A 20,952-nucleotide genomic window follows, 5' to 3' on the forward strand; every position below is an offset into this window, starting at 1 on the left:
CACCTTCCCAAGAATAAAAAAAAAAACGAGATGTGTAACTTTATATTAAACGCTGTCCCTTTAGCAGAAAAATAATTTAATGCACGTGCCTATTTCTATAATCCCATGAACACGCGCTAGTTCAACACACATACCTAACGTATTCTTTTTCGTTGTCACATGATTTAAAAATCACATATCGCGATTCATAATGACGCGTTTTTAAAATCATACGTTTTGATTCTTCTCGCAATTTATAAATCGCACATCGTAAATCATATAAACGCGATCTAAAAATTGCACATCGCATTTCGTATTTATATTAACTTGGTTTATATATCGTCCATTGCGATTCGTATTCACGAGATTTAAAATCACAGATTGCGATTCGTATTCACAAGATTTAAAAACCACCTCATCACGTTTTTTATTCACACAATTTAAAAATCCTATACAAATATGTATTCAAGCAATTTAAAAGTAACATCGCTATTTGTAATTTTTTTTCATGACCGTCGTTGAACAGCTGACACAATTTTATGGGATTACGACTACTAATGTTCAACTCCGTAGCCTTGTAATTTTGAACCCAATCCAGAAGACAAGGGAACTCCTGGATCGAGTATTGGGAGAAATTTGCCTTCTTGGAGGACTTTTTGATGGAACTAACCCGCATTTACGTTACATGGAGAGGAAGACCACGACAACCTCCCACGGTTAACCTGACGGCAAGGGGACTCTAACCCATGATCCGTCTACCACTGAGGATATTTCATGTCAACACTGTGGTCGGTGCAAGCCGTATGCGGAATTCGTATCAACTGGGATTTGAACCCGGTTCGCCTCATTGGAAAGCGAACGCTCTATCCCCAGAGCCATCGCGGCTCGCTTTTTGTATTTATGCTATTTAAAAATCAGGAAAGAAAGAGCACCATCTGGGACAAATTCCAAAACTGATTTGCCCTAAGTTTAGTACTGCCCAAAACAACAGCTCCTGTCGAATTCCCCTAAGTTTAATCACAACAACACCTTTTGTCGAAGGATTGTTTTCCAGAATGAATTTGGCATGTTCAAAATTGCAGAGCACTCTTGAAACAAAATCATTAAATTTTCATTTTAATGGTTCGAAAAAGCTATCACATGATCAAGTAGATAAAATTATTACAATTTTTTAAAAGTTTTTAAATTGCTGGATAATCATTTTCTACCTACATGGACCATTTCATATCATTTGTGATTATATTCTGGGAAATTGTTTGCATATCATTAAATTTCATCAAGATAAGTTTTGTTAATAAGTAATTTAAATTTTAATTAATTGTTAATACACACCGAAGAGCTGTTACAGTATGACCACCCTCCAGCTATAATAATGGGGTCGCCCAGGTTTTCGTGGTTTCTCGCCCAGGAACAATGTTTTCATGGGGGCACATTAGGACCCATAATCCTCATAGAGCAATCCCTGACGTCTCTAAGCTACTTGAACATAGTTGCAGACCAGGTTCACCCATTCGTGGCAACAGTTTGTTGGTGTTTGGCGGGATGGTGTTTACCAACAGGATAATGCACCATAATGTCATAAGGGTCGAATCGTCGAGGAACATTCCAGTGACTTTCAAGTCATGTCTTGGCCCCCAAATTCACCTGACCTTAATCCAATAGAGCATTTGTGGTCCTACTTGGAAAACCAAATTCGTGCTGCCACGCTACCCCCTCGCAATGTGAGGGAATTGCAGGACCAGTTGGTGAGCGCTTGGTACCAAATACCTCAGACTACCTATCAGCACCTTGTGGAATCAATGCCACGGCGGGTGCTAGCAGTTTTGAGGGCTAAAGGTGGTCCTACATGTTATTAGCAGGGTGGTCATAATGTAATGGCTCTTCGGTGTATATTTGTATTAATTGTATATAGTAAGTGTCATCCTGAAAAAGTATTGATCCTAAAGAGTTGTAAACAAGTATCTTTATAGTTTTTTTTATTATTAAGGAAAATAGTTCCTTCATAATTAATGTTTTCTCCCTTTCTCTCAGCCTCTTATAATTTATTTAAAATAAATATTTTAAGATTGAAGTATATTCCCTGTTGAATCTTATTTAGCGCTGAAGGGGTTTTGTTTTAATTTTAATCATCTCTAACCCTTCCTTTTTTTAAATCAAAATATTTAACTTACATTTATTTTAATAACTAGAATGTTTATTTTTTTAAAATTTAATTCTATGAACAACTTTTTTAATGTTAAAATTTATGTTTAAATGGATTTTTGCATTACGTAATATGATAAAAAAAAACTTGAATTTTCCCAATGTGTTTAATTATATAAATTTTTCTGAATCATTTTTTTCTGATAAATTGATTCTGGTTCTATTTTCCCCCCCTAAGTTATCAGTTTCGCAGTTTCTAATTTTAAACATTTAAAAGTCTTTAATTTTATGCAAATATATTACAACGTTAACTAAAAAAAATTATTTCGTGCCTAGAACATTAATGTTTGTATAACAATCACTTCCGACAATTACTGTCAACATGTCTGTCTAAATACTTTGGCATGCGGCCCTTCATTGGTCAATCTGCTGTGCTTGTGGCCCTTCACTCAAAAGGTTGTGGCAAGGGATCAAGACAAATTCAAGCCCAAGGCCCACCAAATTCGCCGGGACCCTTAGAAAATATTTTGAAATTAAATTACTGAAGTTTACATTATATTTTGAGTAATTAGTCCAAACAATAGAAAAGGGCAACTGAAGATTATTTTCTAAGATAAAGTTTATGTATCTATGAATTAAAGCAAAATATAAAACAACATAACAATGCTATGTTAAAATAAAGTAATTACTTTGGTGACCACATACAATTGAAACCAGTGATTTTTGCTGAAAAGTCACTGATTAGCAGAATTATTTTTTTAATGTAAGCTGTAATTATTTTTTTATTTAGTACTTAAACCAACACAAAACTATCTCACCGTTCATTAGATTTTTTACCAATTTTTGACGCCCCTCAGAAATTATGGGCCCTAGGCCCATGCCTATTTGGCCTAGGCGATAATCAGGTCCTGTAACCCTATATCAGAGTCCCCCCCGCCTCCCCCGCCAACGACGAACATGCCCACTCAGCTTCATAATGATGGGTTCCAGCTTTCTTGGGAAATAAAGGTGGCGTGTGCGCAAAGATGACCACATTGCCACCATCATGGTCATGGAATGGTGGAGCTTTTGCCTGCTCAAAGGGGCTGTCACAATGCTTTTATTACACAATTTCAGAAAAGCGTACATTTCTACAATTTAACTTATGCGATACAGAGGTAACATTGACGCGAAATCATACTTTTCGATGTTTTGTTTCATTAAAATAAGTCCCACAAAACAAACGCTCATCCAAGTCGATACAATGAATCTCACTTCGATGACAAAAACATCAAACAAACAACAAGTCACCTTTTATTTTATTTAAAAAAAATTTTTTTTTTTTTAGAATTATTGCAAAATAGCATTTGTAGAAATTTTATGTAGTGAGTCACACATAAATATTTGACGAAGAGACAAAATATTCGCTTAGTCTGATCGTGGGAATAATTTTCCCATCTCAGTTTTAGAAATTTTTATTTTTTAAAATTAATTTATTCCTTTTTAGAAAACATTTTGTTTACGCGACTGTTCATAATTATAAGAAGGCCTTTAAATCACCTTTACAGCCAGTGTTCATGAAATTAAAATTTAGGTTTATTGACCAAAAAGATTTTTTTTTAGAAGCATGCTATTGAATTTATGATGCTGATAGAAAATTTCTAAGTCCATGCTACCGAAAAAAAATTATGTATTTTGTCGTTAGGTTAAAAAAAAAATGCTCTACAGTATGCAAAATAATGGTAACTATAATAATGATAAATAAACAAAGAAAATCATCAAAATTCCAATGAACTAACTAATAATAATTATTTTTTCACCACAAATCCATCAAAAAACTTTTTTCTCAAACATTTTAGATAATCAAAGCTATGATACATAATTTATTGCAATAACAACTTTCTCTGAGTATTGAGAATGTATTAAATCTTAATGGAGTTATGTAGAAAAATATTATTATTTTACACTTTAAAACATCATTTAATATTTTAGTTCGCTTAAAAAAAAAAGTTTTCTAGAATTTAAAAAGTATAGAGCTTTAATTATTCTTGATACCTACTTAGTTTTATTCAATAATTTTCACACTTTCATTTAATTTTGATTAAGTTCGAATATCATCAGAACCAAATTTAAATACTCTTATTTACTGTCAGTTTTTTTAAAAAAAAATTTAAATGAAGTTCATTTGTTTTAATATATTTAATTCATTTCATTATTAATAATTGCAATCAATATAACATAGAATTTATTTCTGTATCCAGGTTATGTTGGAGTCGCCAAGTACTAAAAATAAACCAAAATTATTCCTGAAGTGTTGGTTTATTGATTTGTATCATATCAGAGCATAAGGTATTCTTTAAAAAAAAATAAATAAAAAATATCAGCTCATGCATGATGTCTGTAACATTCACGTTCTCTTTTGAAAAAAATTATTGTTTATTTTTATCATATATATTTTTTTTTCTTTCTTCCCATTCGTGTACTCATGATTTTGTTGCGTGTCCATTAAATGACCGTACCGAGACGAAAAATTTGCGATGCGGGTATTGGTAGTGCATTACCACGTGACGAGTGAGGTGATAGGAATTCGTCGTTCTGATTGGCTGTTTATCCTTTGGTCGCACATCGGATCATTACAGCGGCATAGATAGATTCTCATCCGGAGGAATATTAAAAAAGATGCGGCGAATTAGCCGGTAGTTATTATTTCTTAACAGCTGATTCAGGCTATATGTGTATTATATTTTCTGTAATTATTGAAGGATTTATTCATTTCTTGTACAAATAAGTAAGTCTGTAAATTTAGAATTATTAAATCATTTGACTTAATGAATATATTTTGTAAGTTTGCTAAAATAATACCTAATGCGATTTAAAAAATAGTCGTTAGTTATATATATTTGTATTTAAATAATCCGAATTATAGCTTTGAATTAACGAATTTATTTTCTATAATTTAGAATCATTGAGTGTTTAAAAAATTTTTTTGTTTTTACTTTGTTTCCATTTTGATGAATTGCTAATTGTATAAATTTATTCACTATAAAAAGTTCAATGAATAATGAAAAGTACTTTTTATGAATTTTTTTGTTTTATAGGCTTTTATAATTTGATATAAAATTATTCAGTATTTTATGAATTTCTTTCTATTTTTTAGCTGTTAAGTATTTTAGCAAGTTTAAATTGAATTTTTAATTTAAAATTTATAAATCATTTCAAATTCTATGAAAATATAAAATTTAGAGGTAGAGGTATTTTGAGTTAGAGGTAAAAAATATTTTATTGAAAAAAATCAATTTTACTTATTTTTTTAAATTTAATTAATAAATTTAAATATTTGGAATGTGCTTATTTTACCTGAATGTCAACACTCTTATTTAAACTGGAATTAAAATGCTGCCAAATACTGATTGTGACAGCTTCATGAGTGACAAAATTTAAAACTAACCTGAATTTTGAACGTTTATATCACGAACATAATTGTAAACATCTTTTAAAAATTGTGAATTGATAAATTATTATTTATTAAGAAGGTTTTTTTTCCTTTTTTTCTTTTAAGCAATGAAATTAAATTTCAGTTTGTAATTCTTATAATTTTAAAAATATTAAGTAAGCAGCAACATGTTTTATAAAGTTAAGAATACTTTTACGTCTATTAAAATTAGAAATTGCTAAGCTTAGTAAAATTTTTGAGACATTAAAAAGAAATATATTTTGAGAACTTTAATATATATTTTATATAATTATATGCATTAAATATATTTTTAAGTTTAATATATTTTTAATATATAAATAAATTTAAAACATTTTATTTCTATACTTTAAAATTGTATTTTTAAATTGATTTATATGAAATATAATTTTTGACTGTTTAATAAAATAAAATTTTTCGGTTTTTACTCCAACCAATTTAATTAAAATTATCACAAATATTTTTTTTTTAGTTATAAAAAAATTTGTATGTACAATGTAAATAAAATATAGTTTTTAATTTCCTAAAAGAATATTTTCTTGAAAGCGATAGGTTGCATATCATAAATATAATTAATATATATCATTTTGTTATGCTTTTAGATTATCTCCAGCTTATAAAAATTTATTTTTAAAGTTAAATTCTAAATCTGTAGTTCCTGGCGCCATCTATCCATATTACTTCAAACGAAAAAAGCTTATGAGAATAAATGTGTCATTATTTTAAATAAGAAAATTTAATTTAAAAATGCCTATTAAAATGTATAGTTCTTTCTCTTACAGTACTTTTTAAAATTTTTTTATTTAGTAATAAGTTTTTCTTTGTAAAAAAAAATATAAACGAAACCCATAAAAATATTACCCATTGATTAGGAGCATATTAAAATTCTTGTTAGAATCAGTTTTGTTATTAAATATTAAGCATTTATTGTGACAAATAAAAAAATGTAATTTTTAAAATATTTGAAGTAAAAAAAATATGTCATGATTTGCTAGGGTGTGGCTACAATTTATACCTAAAGAATATATCTCCCGTGTTATTTTGTGTGCCTTTGCCAGGTTGTCACCAAAACTTGGTATAGGTTCCTAAGCTTTCATTTAACACCTGTTTGCGCCTACTGCCACAAGATTGAAAATTTAAAAAAAAACAATGTATGCTTGCCCAACTGTCGCTGAAAGATCTACTCTTTTAAATATATACACTTGTTATGTTTCTTATGCCACCAGCTGTCGCCAAAACTTGGCGATTTATTTGGTGTATGTATTGTAGAGCTTTCTTTATTTTCTTCAATATATATATTCTTTTGTAATTATTTCGTATTATTTTAGAAAGGTATTTTTAGAATAAAAGTTTTTTCCCCGTTTTATATATATATTTTCTCATTTTTATGAGAAAATATACCAGTGAAATTTCCTGGCCTCTCATCACTGTAGAGGCCCTCTTCAGTGTTATTGTTCAGAAAAATGAGAAATAGAAGGAAAAAAAACTGAATATGAGAAAGTAGTTTTAGGCAATATATTTTTAGTATTCAGAAGAAAAAAAAGCAGTAACTCTTTTTGTAATCTTTTGGACAATAGATTATAAAACAATCTGTAATACTTGATATAATTACAGTTTTCAATGTTGCATCATGGCCAATGTACTTTACCCTATCAGATCTCTTCTTTTTTTTTTACCACTCTATAGAAAAATTTAATTGGATTTAATAAATTTCTGAAAAATTTATGCAAAATTTTAATTTTTGTATAAATTTATTTTTTTAAACTGAAGTGTTCTTTGTTTTTGTAACCATGCTCCTTGACCCACAGGCCATATGCATTCATCCTCTTTGCTCCCTCCCCTTGACTTAACCCCTGCTGTCCAGTGTCAATATTTTAAAACTTGAAATTTTATTAATTTTGAAAAATGTAAAAAGAGAAAGGTAACTTAAAAAAAAGAGCTATTAATTTTGAAAAATGTAAAAAGAGAAAGGTAACTAAATAGAAGCTATAATTTTGAAAAATGTAAAAAGATAAAGGTAACTTATAAAAAAAAAGCATAACATTTTTATTTTGTAATTATTACTGCCTTTTGATCTAATTTCTTCTTTCTTCATTTCAGAAAACGAAGCCAATTCATTTTGTATAAATTTCATTTTCATTGAAGAAATACTTATTTATTTAACATTCCATGATGGATTCTGAAGTTGTGATTACTGGAATTTCTGGTAGATTTCCTGAATCGGACAGTATTGCTGAATTCAGTGATAATTTATTTAACAAGGTTGACCTTCTCACTGAAGACAACAGAAGATGGGAACCTGGTCAGTATATTTTGATAATATCCTATTTTCAAATAAATAAAATTTTTTTTTATATAGATAAATAAACCTATTAACATCCCACCTTTAGGTACATTACCTCTAGTCAGATTGCTATTGTCTGAATTACTGTTTTTACTTTTTTTATTTTAAATTTTTATTGTCTTTTAATTTAATTATAGAATATTGCTTAAATATTTAAAAAAAATATCCTGAATTATTCTTTGATGTATTTTAAAATTTAATTTTATATCATTAGCATTTTAGTGGAATTTTTTTGTTTTTATTTTAGCTGCTTATTACCACAGAGTGCTTTTTAGATAATTTTGCTCAAAATTGGGTCAAATTACGTAGTTACGAGCTGAAAAATCATTAAAAAATTTTTGCAAACTGGATTGCATTGTTTTAAGGACTGACATTATCATCTAAAACAAAAATATAACTAATTTCATTAAATATTTTTTTACCAGCATTAAGTTATTACAGTCTACAATAATTATGATTTATATTGTAAATTGTTTGTAAAAAATATAGCCAAAATTATTGAAACAATTAATTGGTTTTTCTGAAAACACAGAATTCAAAATATTTTAAATCAATATTATTTCTTATATTATAACTATTCAGTTTATATAAAAGGTAATAACTATGAGTTGTTAATTATTATCAATCTAAATTTAGTTCTTTGATGCCACAATATAGGCAGTTTTTTTAGATTAGGTAAAACTGGTCGGCAATAATTGTCTAATCTCCACTTAAGCTCATTTTTGATTCTCGACATTTGTTGTTATTACTTATATGTAAGGGAGTAGTGTATGATTAATCTTCAGCCATGTTGGGTCTTTTTAAAACATTTCTACAAAATTTTTTAATGTTAGAAAAATGTGTCACTCTGCAAATTTTTTCCTTTTTAAAACAATTTGTGTATTTATTATTTTGAATTCCTTAAGTTTATGAGAGGGACTTTAAATTTAAATTGATAAATTATTACTATTTCAATATATTTTTATTTTTATTGTATTTATCGGATAGGCTCTTTTATTCAAGAATTGTATAAAATACTAATTTTTTTTCATTATATAAACTTGAATTTCCAAAAATATTTTGAACAAAAAGTTATTGTACTGTTAAAAAAAACAAAGAGGAAAACCTCTAAAATTTTGGGGAAATATCAATCTAAAGGAAAACTTGGTATGAAGAAATATTAGGATCTGAGAATTTTCTACACTCCTAATTATATGTACATGGATATTCCCAGATGGTTAAACTAATTACAACGCACAAACGTTTGTTTAAATGAGTTCATAACATAATTTTTTCAATCAATAAATTTAAGGATTTAATTAAATTACTATCAATATTTATAGTTATTAGAACAAATTTCCTAATTACATATTATTTTATAATTATGTTATAATAGTTTTAGTATGTCCATATTACAGTCTGTGCAGCTCAGCATCAATCAAAAGAATAGTTACGAATTTCGACCTTATTTATGCAAAACTGAAAAATGAACTTGGAGTACAGAGGGCTTCGAAGTTACTTTTTTGTAATTGCATGCTTCGGGGAAAAGGGGAGCTAAATTGGGAATATGAGAAAACTGATTTTACAAATAATGAATAAGATAATCGTTATGCGTTTTTATTTTTACGATGATTGTTTTCGTATTTTTATTTTCAATGGAAAAAATAAATAAATAACAGATTGGATGAATTGAAATTTTACACATTTTTATTTATAATTATTTTATATTTTCTTCACCAAAATTTTTGACAGTAACTGTCAAAGCGAAAAGAGAGTTTAATATTAAAATAGTTCAGGTACATAATTGATTGATCCCTTGTATTTTTATGTGTATGTTTATTTATAAATACTTCATATTTATAATAGCCAATTATCCATGCACTAAAATTTTGGGTTTTTGACAACTCGGCAGTTAATACATTGAAGTGATGCTTTAGTTAAAAACTACTAATTTTTAATAATTCCATAGGTCTTTATGGTTTACCAAGAAGAATGGGAATGCTGAAGGATATTACAAAGTTTGATAACCAATTTTTTGGAGTGCATCACAAACAGGCTCATCAGCTTGATCCACAAATCAGAGTTCTTTTAGAATTGACTCACGAGTCAATAGTTGATTCAGGTATTTTTTTATTATTATTCCTGTTATAATTTTATAAATATGATTTGTCTTAATGTAAGTGAACATTGTTTCATTTGTTTATAGATTTTTTTCTAACTTTGAATAGCCATTTGCATACCTAACTGTTTCTATGGTGTTATGCAGACCATATGACAACTGTCTGGTTAAAGGTTCTACGAATACTGAAATCATAAATTTGTATCATGTCGCTTAAGTGCAATTGAAAATGAAGGAAACTATTTTTTGCTGAATATTATCGATTTCTGCATAATGTTGAAATAAGAAATTGACCTAGACTGCTCAATTTGCTAGTATGATAGCTCCATGTTAAGTTGAAACGATATGAATGAATATTTGTAAAAATTAAAATAGAGTGAATAATATGAATGAAAAAACAGGGTGATTTTTTTCTTTTGTCTTGAGTTGTTTTTACCAAAATTTTGTGAATCCAGAGACCCCGAAACCAGGGGGGGGGGGACTTCAACCCCTTCACATTTTGTAAATGAATGGATACAGCCCCTTTTAAAATTAAAAAATATCACTCATTATTTGTGTAATTAAATTTACAATATGAAAAATAGATAATTTTTTGGTGTCTAGCGAAATTTAAAAAAAATAAATTTAAATAGACTTTCTGAAAAAAATATCTCCATTTCAAGCGAGTCTTAACATTTACTTGGTGAAATCTCTTATCAAATCATCCCTTACTTATCCTCACACAGAGGAAATATACGTTCCTATTACTGACCGATGGGGAAAAGTCTTCATGTCCCATCGAACATATTAAAAAAATAACGTTACATGAGAGATAAATAATTTACAAGTACATATTTTCTGTTATTAATTTTATTTTAATTTTAAAACAATTCGAACCACAAAGTTAAAATTGCAAGTTTGAATTTTTTATTGCCATTTTGTGTGGTTCAGATAATTTGGATTAATATTAAATAATAATTTGGTTAATACTATTTATATAAAATAGTATTAACCAAAGTTAGTAAAAGTTAGTGTTCTTCAGAAAAAAAAGAATATAAAAAAATATAATTATTTTCTTAAATAGTCAAATAGACTAATAGCTCACTTTATTTTTGCCAGGGTATGATCCAGAAGAGCTTAGAGGGAAGAATATTGGCGTTTTCATTGGTAACTGTTCTTCTGAAAGTGATGAATACTTCACTCGAGATCCAAAGAAAATTAATGGTTACGCTATGACTGGTTGCTGTAGAGCCATGTTTGCCAACCGCATATCTTACACTTTTGATTTCAAAGGTATGAGTTAAGAGTTATTATTGAATTTGCGACTCAAGTATTATATTCTAAGTGATTTAACAATTATTATTATTAAAATATTATTAAATTAAATGGTAAAAATTAGCAATTTAAGTACCAATGCTTCACCATTTGATATTTATTTTTTTAAAAAAATTATTTGAAAAAGTTTAAAAATAATGAGAAAGATAATTTTTCACATTTTTAAAGAGATTTGGAGTAGGGAGGATAGTTACATAAAATTTTCACTTCAATATGTATCTATGAATAAATTAATAAAGAATTAATTACTTTAAAAACCTTCAATGTTTTATATTTTTACTCAATACCTCAAGTTACAAACAAGGTTTTTTTTTTCTCTCCTTGAAATATATCTTTCAGGCTGCAATGTACTAACAAACTCTTAAATTACTCTGCAAGTTGATCATCTTGCTGCGCTGACGCTTATTATAATATAAATAGATAAGTCCTTTACCTTGCACTTGTTTCAGAAACAAAGGTTTTTGTAAAGTAAAATTGAGGTTTTACAGTAATTGGCACGAACAAGTTTTTTCTCTGCTGTAGTTCATTGAACACAATTGAACTTCAAACAGTCCCTCGAATATGCTAGAGCATTTCTGTGAAGAATTAAACCACAGCTTTAAACTTTCAATAAAAATTTACTTATATGTAATACTAACACCCTGCAGCGACCAGCAGGTTGACCTAAGTGTATTCGCTGCTTCTTGTCTATCTTGGTCAAACGTGTTCAAATGGCTAATAGCCACAATAATTACAAAATATCTAAATGAATCTTTTTTTTTCTTTTCTTATAATCCCATAAAGAGCATATAGACTAAATATAAAATATTTATCTTGGTAAAAAACGCATTGTTTAAATTTAAGGTCAATTTTTAGTGCCTACGATATATCTGCAATCCGGTATATAGACACACACACAGAAACACTAATTCTTTATTTTATTATCTGTATAGAATTTAATAACACGACGACTTAAAAAATTTTACAAAAAAAATTATTTGCTGTTCAGACATACTAGCAATCAAACTTAATTGCCATGTTTATTTCATGAGTTATTGCACATTAGATTTTAAGAAATAGCTTTTAATTACCCTGTATGATACTTTGATTTTTTTATCATTTTTACACCATCTTTCATTGCAGGTCCAAGTTTCTTGATGGACACTGCATGTTCATCTGGCGCATTAGCCTTATATGAAGCTGTCCGTGCTATGCAAAACAACGAATGTGAAGCGGCTATCGTTGGAGGAGCTAACCTATGTTTAAGGCCTGGAACTGCACTACAGTTTTACAAATTAAACATGCTTTCTGATGATGGCATGTGCAAATCTTTTGATGCTGCTGGTAGGCATATTTTAAATTTTTTTTGGGGGGGGGAACTATTAAATACTGTACTAAAATTGTTCTTATGTATATATACTGGGAAACTTCAATAATTTAAAGCAGAGCCATGGTGGCTTAAGGGATTGGGCGTTCGCCTTTCAATGAAGTAAACCTGGTGTAGGGTCCAACCTACCTTAATAAGAAAGTTTCCATAGGTGACAACTAATAACTAAAGGAAATAGCTGATAAACAATAACAGTTTTTATAGTAAACAAAAATAATAATAACGAAAACAGTTACTTAAATCATTCCGAATGAATCATGATGTTCCAAAATATGGTTACAATTAACCATAAAACAATAGTTATCAAATCATAGTTAAATTACAAAAAACAATGAGCACGAGAGCTTAAACGAAAGGTTAAGTGAAGTGTGTGCGGGGGGAACGGAGTTGCCGCTACTAGTGAAACTCAAAATCGCCAACGGCGCCAACACCTGGTTCGAATACCAGCAAAAGCTGGTCAATATGAGTTCTGCACCTTAATTGCACTGACCACAGTGTTGATGTAAAATACCCTCAGTGGTATACAGATTGTGGGTTATAGTCCCTTAGATATCAGGCTAACCATGGAAGGTTTTCCTCTCCATGTAACTCCCATGTGGGTTAGTTCCATCAAAAAGTCCTCCACAAAGGCAATAATTGATCCAGGAGTTGCCCTGTCTTCAGGATTGGGTTCAAAATTACAAGGCTACGGAGTTGAACATTGGTAGTTGTAAACCCAAAATTGGGTCGGCTGTTTAACGACAGTTATAAGATAACTTAAAGCACAATTGGTAACCAACAAAATGTTCTGATTTATCGAAATTCAATTTATCCAAAATTGAATGAAATGTCCAATTATAACATGAAGACAGTAAAAGATGCACTATATATTTTTTTTAACTTTTGAAACTGTCAAAAGTTTCCAAATTCAAGATTGGTACCTTTGTGCTCTCCATTGCCCTTTTCCTCTTCCTCAACGAGGTTACATTCATCTCTAGAACTTAAATTTTTAATACCTGTTTCTTTTTTCCAAATTGCTGATGCTGTAGAAAAAATTGAATTGGCCTAATGCTAAATCTGCATTGTAAGGAGTTCTAAAAAAATTGAAACAAAATAGAACACATTAAGTAAGTAATATATCATGTAAAAAACAGAAAATAAAATGTAAAGAGAAAACAGAATGAAATCTATAAAGCGAGTAGCGAATTCAAGTGAACTTACATGTACGGGGGGAAGCTTTCAAGAATGATTCAAAATATTTTCGTCATAAGATTGCAAGATTACAAAATATAAAAAAAGAAGCGCAAATGGATTTAAAAGGGTAAATAGAGGAATTTTGTTTTACGGCACGTTCTTACTGTAGTACTGAAGCTGGTTTGATTTGTTAGTTACCTAGGATTGGCCCAAAAATAGATGTGCGCTAGGTAATATATACAGTAGGGAACCGATTATCCGGAACGATCGGGACCATCGCTATTCCGANATCTTTTTTTTTTTTGGGGGGGGGGGCTGTTTAATACTGTAATAAAATTGTTCTTATGTACAATATACAATAACTTAAGGGATAGGGCATTCGCCTTTTAATGAGGTAAACCTGATTCGAATATGAGTTCTGCACCTCACTTGCACTGGCCACAGTGTTGATGTAAAATACCCTCAGTGGTATACAGATTGTGGGTTAGGGTCTCCTTGATGTCAGGCTAACCATGGGAGGTTTTCCTATCCATGTAACTCAAAAACAGGTTAGTTCCATCAAAAAGTTCTTCACAAAGGTAATAATTGATCCAGGAGTTGCCTTGTCTTCAGGATTAGGTTCAAAATTACAAGGTTACAGAGTTGAACATTAGTAGTAGTAAACCCAAAAGTGGACAAAATTGGGAATAACTTAAAGCACAATTGGTAACCAACAAAATGTTCCAATTTATCGAAATTCAACTTATTCAAAATTGAATAAAATGTCCAATTTTAACATGAAGACAGTAAAAATTGCACTACAATTCTTTTCTTTTTCTTTTGAAATTGTCAAAAGTTTTCAAATTCAAGATTGGTAGCTTTGTGCTCTCCATTGCCTTGCTCCCCTTCCTCAACGAAGTTACATTATCTCCAAAACTTAAATTTTTGGAGATGACTGGAAAAAAAAAAAAAATGTAATTTGAAGAGACGTTAAGAGTTAGAAATTGTTTTAAATTGAAATTGTTTTAAATTAAAATTGAAACACTCGATATAATTTTAAACTATATTCGCTTGCACGTTAAGTAACAAGAATTTTATTAGCTGGAAGCTGTGTGCATACAATTGCAGTAAAATCTCTTTTCTGTTTTTAATTCTTAATAGGTAATGGATACGGAAGGAGTGAAGCGATTGTTACTCTTTTTCTGCAAAAATCAAACATGGCAAGGAGAAAGTATGCATCCATTGTACATATCAAAACAAACACTGATGGATTTAAAGATCAAGGTAGTGTTTATATTTCACGTTTTTATGTATAATGTAATTTCGCCATTTTGTTCCCTTAATGTAACAATTTTTTCTCTCTCCAGGTATTACTTATCCATCTGCTGCTGTGCAGAAGCGTTTAATTCAAGAAGTTTATGAAGAATGCAAGTTGGATCCTCTGAGCATTTCATATGTTGAAGCACACGGCACAGGCACGCCGGTTGGTGATCCCATTGAAATGTCTGCAATTTCTGAAATTTTCTGCTCGGGTCGTGGTGAACCTCTTTTGGTTGGATCTGTGAAGAGTAACATGGGACATTCTGAACCTACTTCAGGTAAGTGTTATTTCTTAAAGGCTGCTGATTATTACTTGCTGTACTTTAGTTCAGAACCATCTTAATGGCGTCATGGCACAGAAACGTTTTGGATCCTTTTAATATGTCAGACTGTTTGAAATCGAACTAAATCACTTCACATACATAAAATAAAGCATTTTTAAGATATGCGATAATTTGAACAAACTTAAACACATTTTTATCTCCCCAAAAACTCAATGCACATAAAATAAAGCATTTTTAAAGTATGCATAATTAAAAAAAAATTTGGATGCTAACCAGTTGCAATCAGTAATAAAATAATTTTCAAAGCTAAGAAGCTAATTAAAATAATTAAATTAAAAAACATAAGGCTTTAACAAATCAAAAAAGTTATGAATTATTATGTCAAACTAAAGTCAGTTATTAAATTATCTTTCAATGCACATCAGACATAACTAGTTTAAAAGTTACTGTCTTCACTGTTAAAGTTACTGTGCTGTGTAATTCTAAACGCTTTCAATCATTACTTTAGTTAACTAATTAGGTATTAATACTAAACGGAATTGGTGGTGGTCAAGCATATCTAGAGAAATTAGTTGTGTATCCAAAAACTTAATTTTAACGTAGAGAAATAGATTTCAGTTGACCTTTCAAAATTTTCTGGTGATAAACTATTCAAATTACTGGTGTTTGCATGATAATCAATCATTATTTATAGAAAAAAAAATTCACACTTTTTACACGAGAATATATTTATTTAAAAAAATATATAATGGAATGTTTTTGCTCTTAGTTTTTTTTTTTTTTAATACCATATAAAAAAAGTAAGATTCTCAAGGCGTGAGGACGGTACTGTATGTTATACTTTTGTTTTATACTTATTTATTTGTGTCTTATATATGTTTGCAATTTTAGGGCTTTGCAGCATTGTTAAAGTACTTATAGCGATGGAAAAGGGACTTATACCTCCAAATTTACATTTCTACAATCCTAACCCTAACATAAAAGCACTTGTTGATGGTGAAGTTAAAATTGTGACAGAGCCCACGCCCTGGAGTGGCGGCTATGCAGCTCTCAGCTGTTTTGGCTTTGGTGGTGTCAATGTGCATGCTGTTCTTAAGTCCAATACACATCTTTCAGACAAGATAGAAGAAAGAACAATTCCTCAATTAGTTCTTTATAGTGGACGAACCGAAGAAAGCGTACAATATTTATTCGATGAATTGGACAAGAGTGCTGCGCCTGCAGAGTTCTATGCTCTCCTTCATAAAAGTGTTTTCACTTCAACAGCAAAACCATACCGAGGATATAAATTAATTGTCGAGGATCAAGTGATATCAGATATTAAGGTACCTCGATGAATATTTTTTATGTATAACATTCTTGTAATTATTAAATATTGTATTTCCTTAAATGCTAATGAAAATGTGTGTCTAGAAAAAAATATATAATCTAGAGTTTAATATATATATATATATGTTGCCTTGAATGACCAAAATTGTCGACTTTCGCCGGTGAATGTCAACAATCAAATAGTCGCTTTGGTGAATGCCTGAAATATTTGTTATTTCCCATCTGATGTTAATTTATTTATTGATATTATTATATTTATTCTATATTTTAATATCTACTAAGGATAGATTAGGAGAAACATTATTGTCTGGAGCGCTGGTTAAATGTGCAGTGGCATTTGATCTTAAAAAACATTGATATATATTTAGTATATGAGTATTATATATATGAGTATATATTTCAAACATTCACAGTAACATATATATATCTATATATAAATATTGAGTTAAGCTAAAAATATTGCGAAAACCTGAGAAAGAATGTAAAATTAAAAAAAAAATTATTAAACATTTTATTAAAAAAATGTTAAAACTTTAAAAAAAAACTAGAAAACAAATAATTAAATGGTGTTAATTATATATAATATAAATATGTCTATATATATGGATAAAATTTTATGCCTGTAGTTACATCCTTTCAATTTTTTGTGATAATCTATTTTTTGAATGAGGAAAGAAAGGTGTAAGACGGTAAAGAAAGACTGTGGAATAATTTTTATTTTATGTCATAGCAGAGATATATAGTTGAAGTTGGGAGTATGAGAGTTACTGAAAAAAACTTTCGTTTTTGTAAAAAGAAAATGTAATTTATAAAAAAAGTAAATTGGATAAATGTTTTTGGCAGAATTATTTAAGTTCATACAATTTTTAATGTAATTAATATTTATGTTATTTTCACATTTAAATCTAATCAGATAGTCATACAGAATGAGTTCATGTTTAAAATCTATTTTTGTCTAGAAATTTAAATTTTTTATTAATCTTTGTTTTAAATTATTCATTTTTTTTAAAATTATTAAAAAAATTCTAAAATTTCTGATGCAAAGATTTCTATTTTGCAGCAAATACCTAATGAAAAGCGACCTGTTTGGTATATATTCTCTGGCATGGGTACCCAGTGGCCTTGCATGGCAAAACAACTGATGAATTTGGAAGTTTTTGCACACTCGATTCGGAAATCTGCTGAAGTCTTAAAACCTTATGGTTTAGATCNAATGAGGAAAGAAAGGTGTAAGACAGTAAAGAAAGACAGTTGAATAATTTTTATTTCATGTCATAACAGAAATAGTTAAAGTTGGGAGTCTGAGAGTTGCTGAAAAAAAACTTTTGTTTTTGTAAAAAGAAAATCGAATTTATAAAAAAAGTAAATTGGATAAATGTTTTTGGCGGAATTATTTAAGTTTATACAATTTTTAATGTAATTATTTATGCTATTTTCACATTTAAATCTAATCTGACAGTCATACGGAATGAGTTTATGTTTAGAATCTATTTTTTGTCTACAAATTTCTAATTTTTATTAATCTTAGTTTTAAATTACCATTTTTTTAAAATTATTTAAAAAAATTCTAAAATTTCTGATGCAAAGATTTCTATTTTGCAGCAAATACCTAATGAAAAGCGACCTGTTTGGTATATATTCTCTGGCATGGGTACCCAGTGGCCTTGCATGGCAAAACAACTGATGAATTTGGAAGTTTTTGCACACTCGATTCGGAAATCTGCTGAAGTCTTAAAACCTTATGGTTTAGATCTGATTGATCTCGTTACCAATGGTGTCAAAAACCCATCAAATACAAGGAGCATCATTCCTGCATTTGTTTCTATTGCAGCAGTTCAGGTGATTATATTCTCATTAAAATTCTTTAACCTAGAAATTTTATTTATTTACCCTTTTATAAATAGAACTTTACAAGTTATGCTTGGCAAATTCATACAAAAAAAAATTTATTTTTAGGACCCTTATATTGATGCTTATATTTAATTTTTGGTACTTAATTTTTTGTATTGCTTCAAATGTTCTTCAGTGTCCTTCAAATGTTGTAATTTTTTTATCACTGTGTGAAAAAAATATTGATTGCATCATGCAGAGATGATTGTGCTCTGGAAAAAATCCGGATTTTTCGGTAAACGCGATCTGGAAGTTTCCGGAAATTCGAGGTCCAAAAATTTCAAGAAATTATTGATCACATTTATGTATTTAAAAAAATTTTATTTTTCATTTAGAAATATTAGAACTTGAATTTATATTTGGCATCTCTTTCATTTGTAAATATTTTTTCTAGTAGAATAATAAATATGATTAGAGATAAAAGTAAACTTATGCATAATTATTCATTTAAATTATGCTGCATATAATTTATTTAGAATTTCATGTTTTGAAAATATCAATGATTTAAATTTATAAAGACGTTACTTTTTTGCAATACGTAATTAATGATTTTAAAGGAGAAATTTTCAGGATTTTTGAGTTGGGCTCACAATCACCCCTGATCATGGCTTAAATCAAAATTAAAAGTTATTAAAGATTCTTATTTTTTTTTCTTACTTTGTGAGAGTACAGACCCTGACAAAAGAACACAAAGAGAAATCATATGCAATTTTTATTCCCATTTATAATTAATAAAAAAAATGATAATTGATAATAGTGTAGTATGGAAATTTATTATAGATTAATTTTAAAACATGCTCAGGTATCATTTTTATGTTCAAAAAGTATCTAAAAATAATGAAATACTAATTCATTAAGCATTTCCTTTTAAATTTAGCTGAATATGGCTAATAGTAAAAAAAAAAACATGTTACTCTTACTAGGTTGCTCTAGTTGACGTGCTGAAAGTGCTTGGAATTGAGCCTGATGGTTTCATTGGACACAGTGTGGGAGAACTGGGTTGTGCATATGCAGATGGTTGCTTTAATGCTGAACAAATGGTTCTTGCTGCTTTCTGGAGAGGCAAAGCTGTTGAGGAATCTCATTTGGAACAGGGAGCTATGGCTGCTCTTGGTAATTCTTTTCGGATGTCTAGTTATGAGATAATCAAAAGTTTTTTAAAAATGTATTATTTCATGTAAAATATATCAATTATATCTCTAATGTTGATGAAAGAAGAAATATGAAACGATGAATGTAAAAATTATGATAATGAATTTAAATTATAAGTGAAGTTATGAAAATGTAGATTTTTGATTTTTTCCAATTTCCATGTGGCTTTTAAAATCCCGATATATTTATTACGATATTGCAACTCATGAGTTATAAATTACGCACTTAAACACGTTTTTGATGTGCTTTACTTGTGTCAATTTCATCGTAAATCTGTATGATTTTATTTTTTAAAGCCGTTATACGCTTTTCCACATGATCTTGAAGATCTTGTATTTTTACTTCGATATTATGACATCCGAGTTTCATATTTAAATAATCCCTTTGACGCGCTTCGTTTTGCCGATTTCATTCTTAAAAAAAGAGCTCAAAAGCTCGAAAAATTTTTTAATTTTTATTTTAGTTTTTGATTTTTAATTTTTCCCCAAAATTATTATCTGCTGTTGTAAAAATGTCTACGTTGAGGTGGAAGCTCACGCTCTAGATGTAAATATGAATCCTGTTGAGACTATGTTTTGGTATTGTATTGAAAGTAACAATTAAAAATGAAGTTTGAAGAGTAGTGAATTATATCTTCCAAATTTTAGGTGTTACATGGGAAGAAGCAAAAGAGAGTTGTCCAAAGGGTGTCTATCCTTCTTGCCATAATGCTGAAGATTCAGTGACAATATCTGGACCGAAAAGTAGCGTGAAAGAGTTTGTGGAGAAACTCAAGGCTGATAATGTTTTTGCCAGAGAAGTAGATAGCTGTGGCTATGCATTCCACAGTCAGTATATATATCCTGCAGCTGGAAAGCTTCAAGAAGCCCTCAACAAGGTAATAAGACATCTTTTTTAAAACTGAAATTATAGTAGAACCTCTTTCACCTGAACTATTCATATTTGAAATTCTACTGCAGCTTAATTATTGTTCCCCATGTAGTAACATCAAAACTTTTAGGATTTTTTTTTTGTTTAACTTTTTTAAAAAGTGTTTTAAGGTGCTTATTTTCGATTTTCGTTTTTTAAAATCCCTTAAAGGTGCTTTTTTTATTGGGTGTTTTAAAAAGTGATTAATTTTCCTCTTTTGGA

The 20,952-nt window shown here is 29.1% G+C and overlaps 1 protein-coding gene across 1 annotated transcript in view; it reads left to right on the forward strand.

Annotated features, from left to right (window-relative positions):
• Nucleotides 1-4,683: 4,683 nt before the first annotated feature.
• LOC107439709 (fatty acid synthase) overlaps nucleotides 4,684-20,952 on the forward strand; it is a 40,595-nt gene continuing 24,326 nt past the window's right edge. The window contains exons 1-11 of the mRNA XM_071177918.1: nucleotides 4,684-4,888; nucleotides 7,673-7,874; nucleotides 9,865-10,017; nucleotides 11,113-11,286; nucleotides 12,451-12,651; nucleotides 15,008-15,130; nucleotides 15,214-15,444; nucleotides 16,342-16,775; nucleotides 18,382-18,618; nucleotides 19,593-19,782; nucleotides 20,469-20,698. Coding sequence (XP_071034019.1) covers nucleotides 7,742-7,874; nucleotides 9,865-10,017; nucleotides 11,113-11,286; nucleotides 12,451-12,651; nucleotides 15,008-15,130; nucleotides 15,214-15,444; nucleotides 16,342-16,775; nucleotides 18,382-18,618; nucleotides 19,593-19,782; nucleotides 20,469-20,698 — 2,106 coding nt within the window. The 5' untranslated portion in view covers nucleotides 4,684-4,888; nucleotides 7,673-7,741. The remainder of the gene's footprint in view (nucleotides 4,889-7,672; nucleotides 7,875-9,864; nucleotides 10,018-11,112; nucleotides 11,287-12,450; nucleotides 12,652-15,007; nucleotides 15,131-15,213; nucleotides 15,445-16,341; nucleotides 16,776-18,381; nucleotides 18,619-19,592; nucleotides 19,783-20,468; nucleotides 20,699-20,952) is intronic.

Source organism: Parasteatoda tepidariorum, chromosome 2, assembly GCF_043381705.1.
Source record: "Parasteatoda tepidariorum isolate YZ-2023 chromosome 2, CAS_Ptep_4.0, whole genome shotgun sequence".
In the NCBI taxonomy this organism is placed as follows: domain Eukaryota; kingdom Metazoa; phylum Arthropoda; class Arachnida; order Araneae; family Theridiidae; genus Parasteatoda; species Parasteatoda tepidariorum.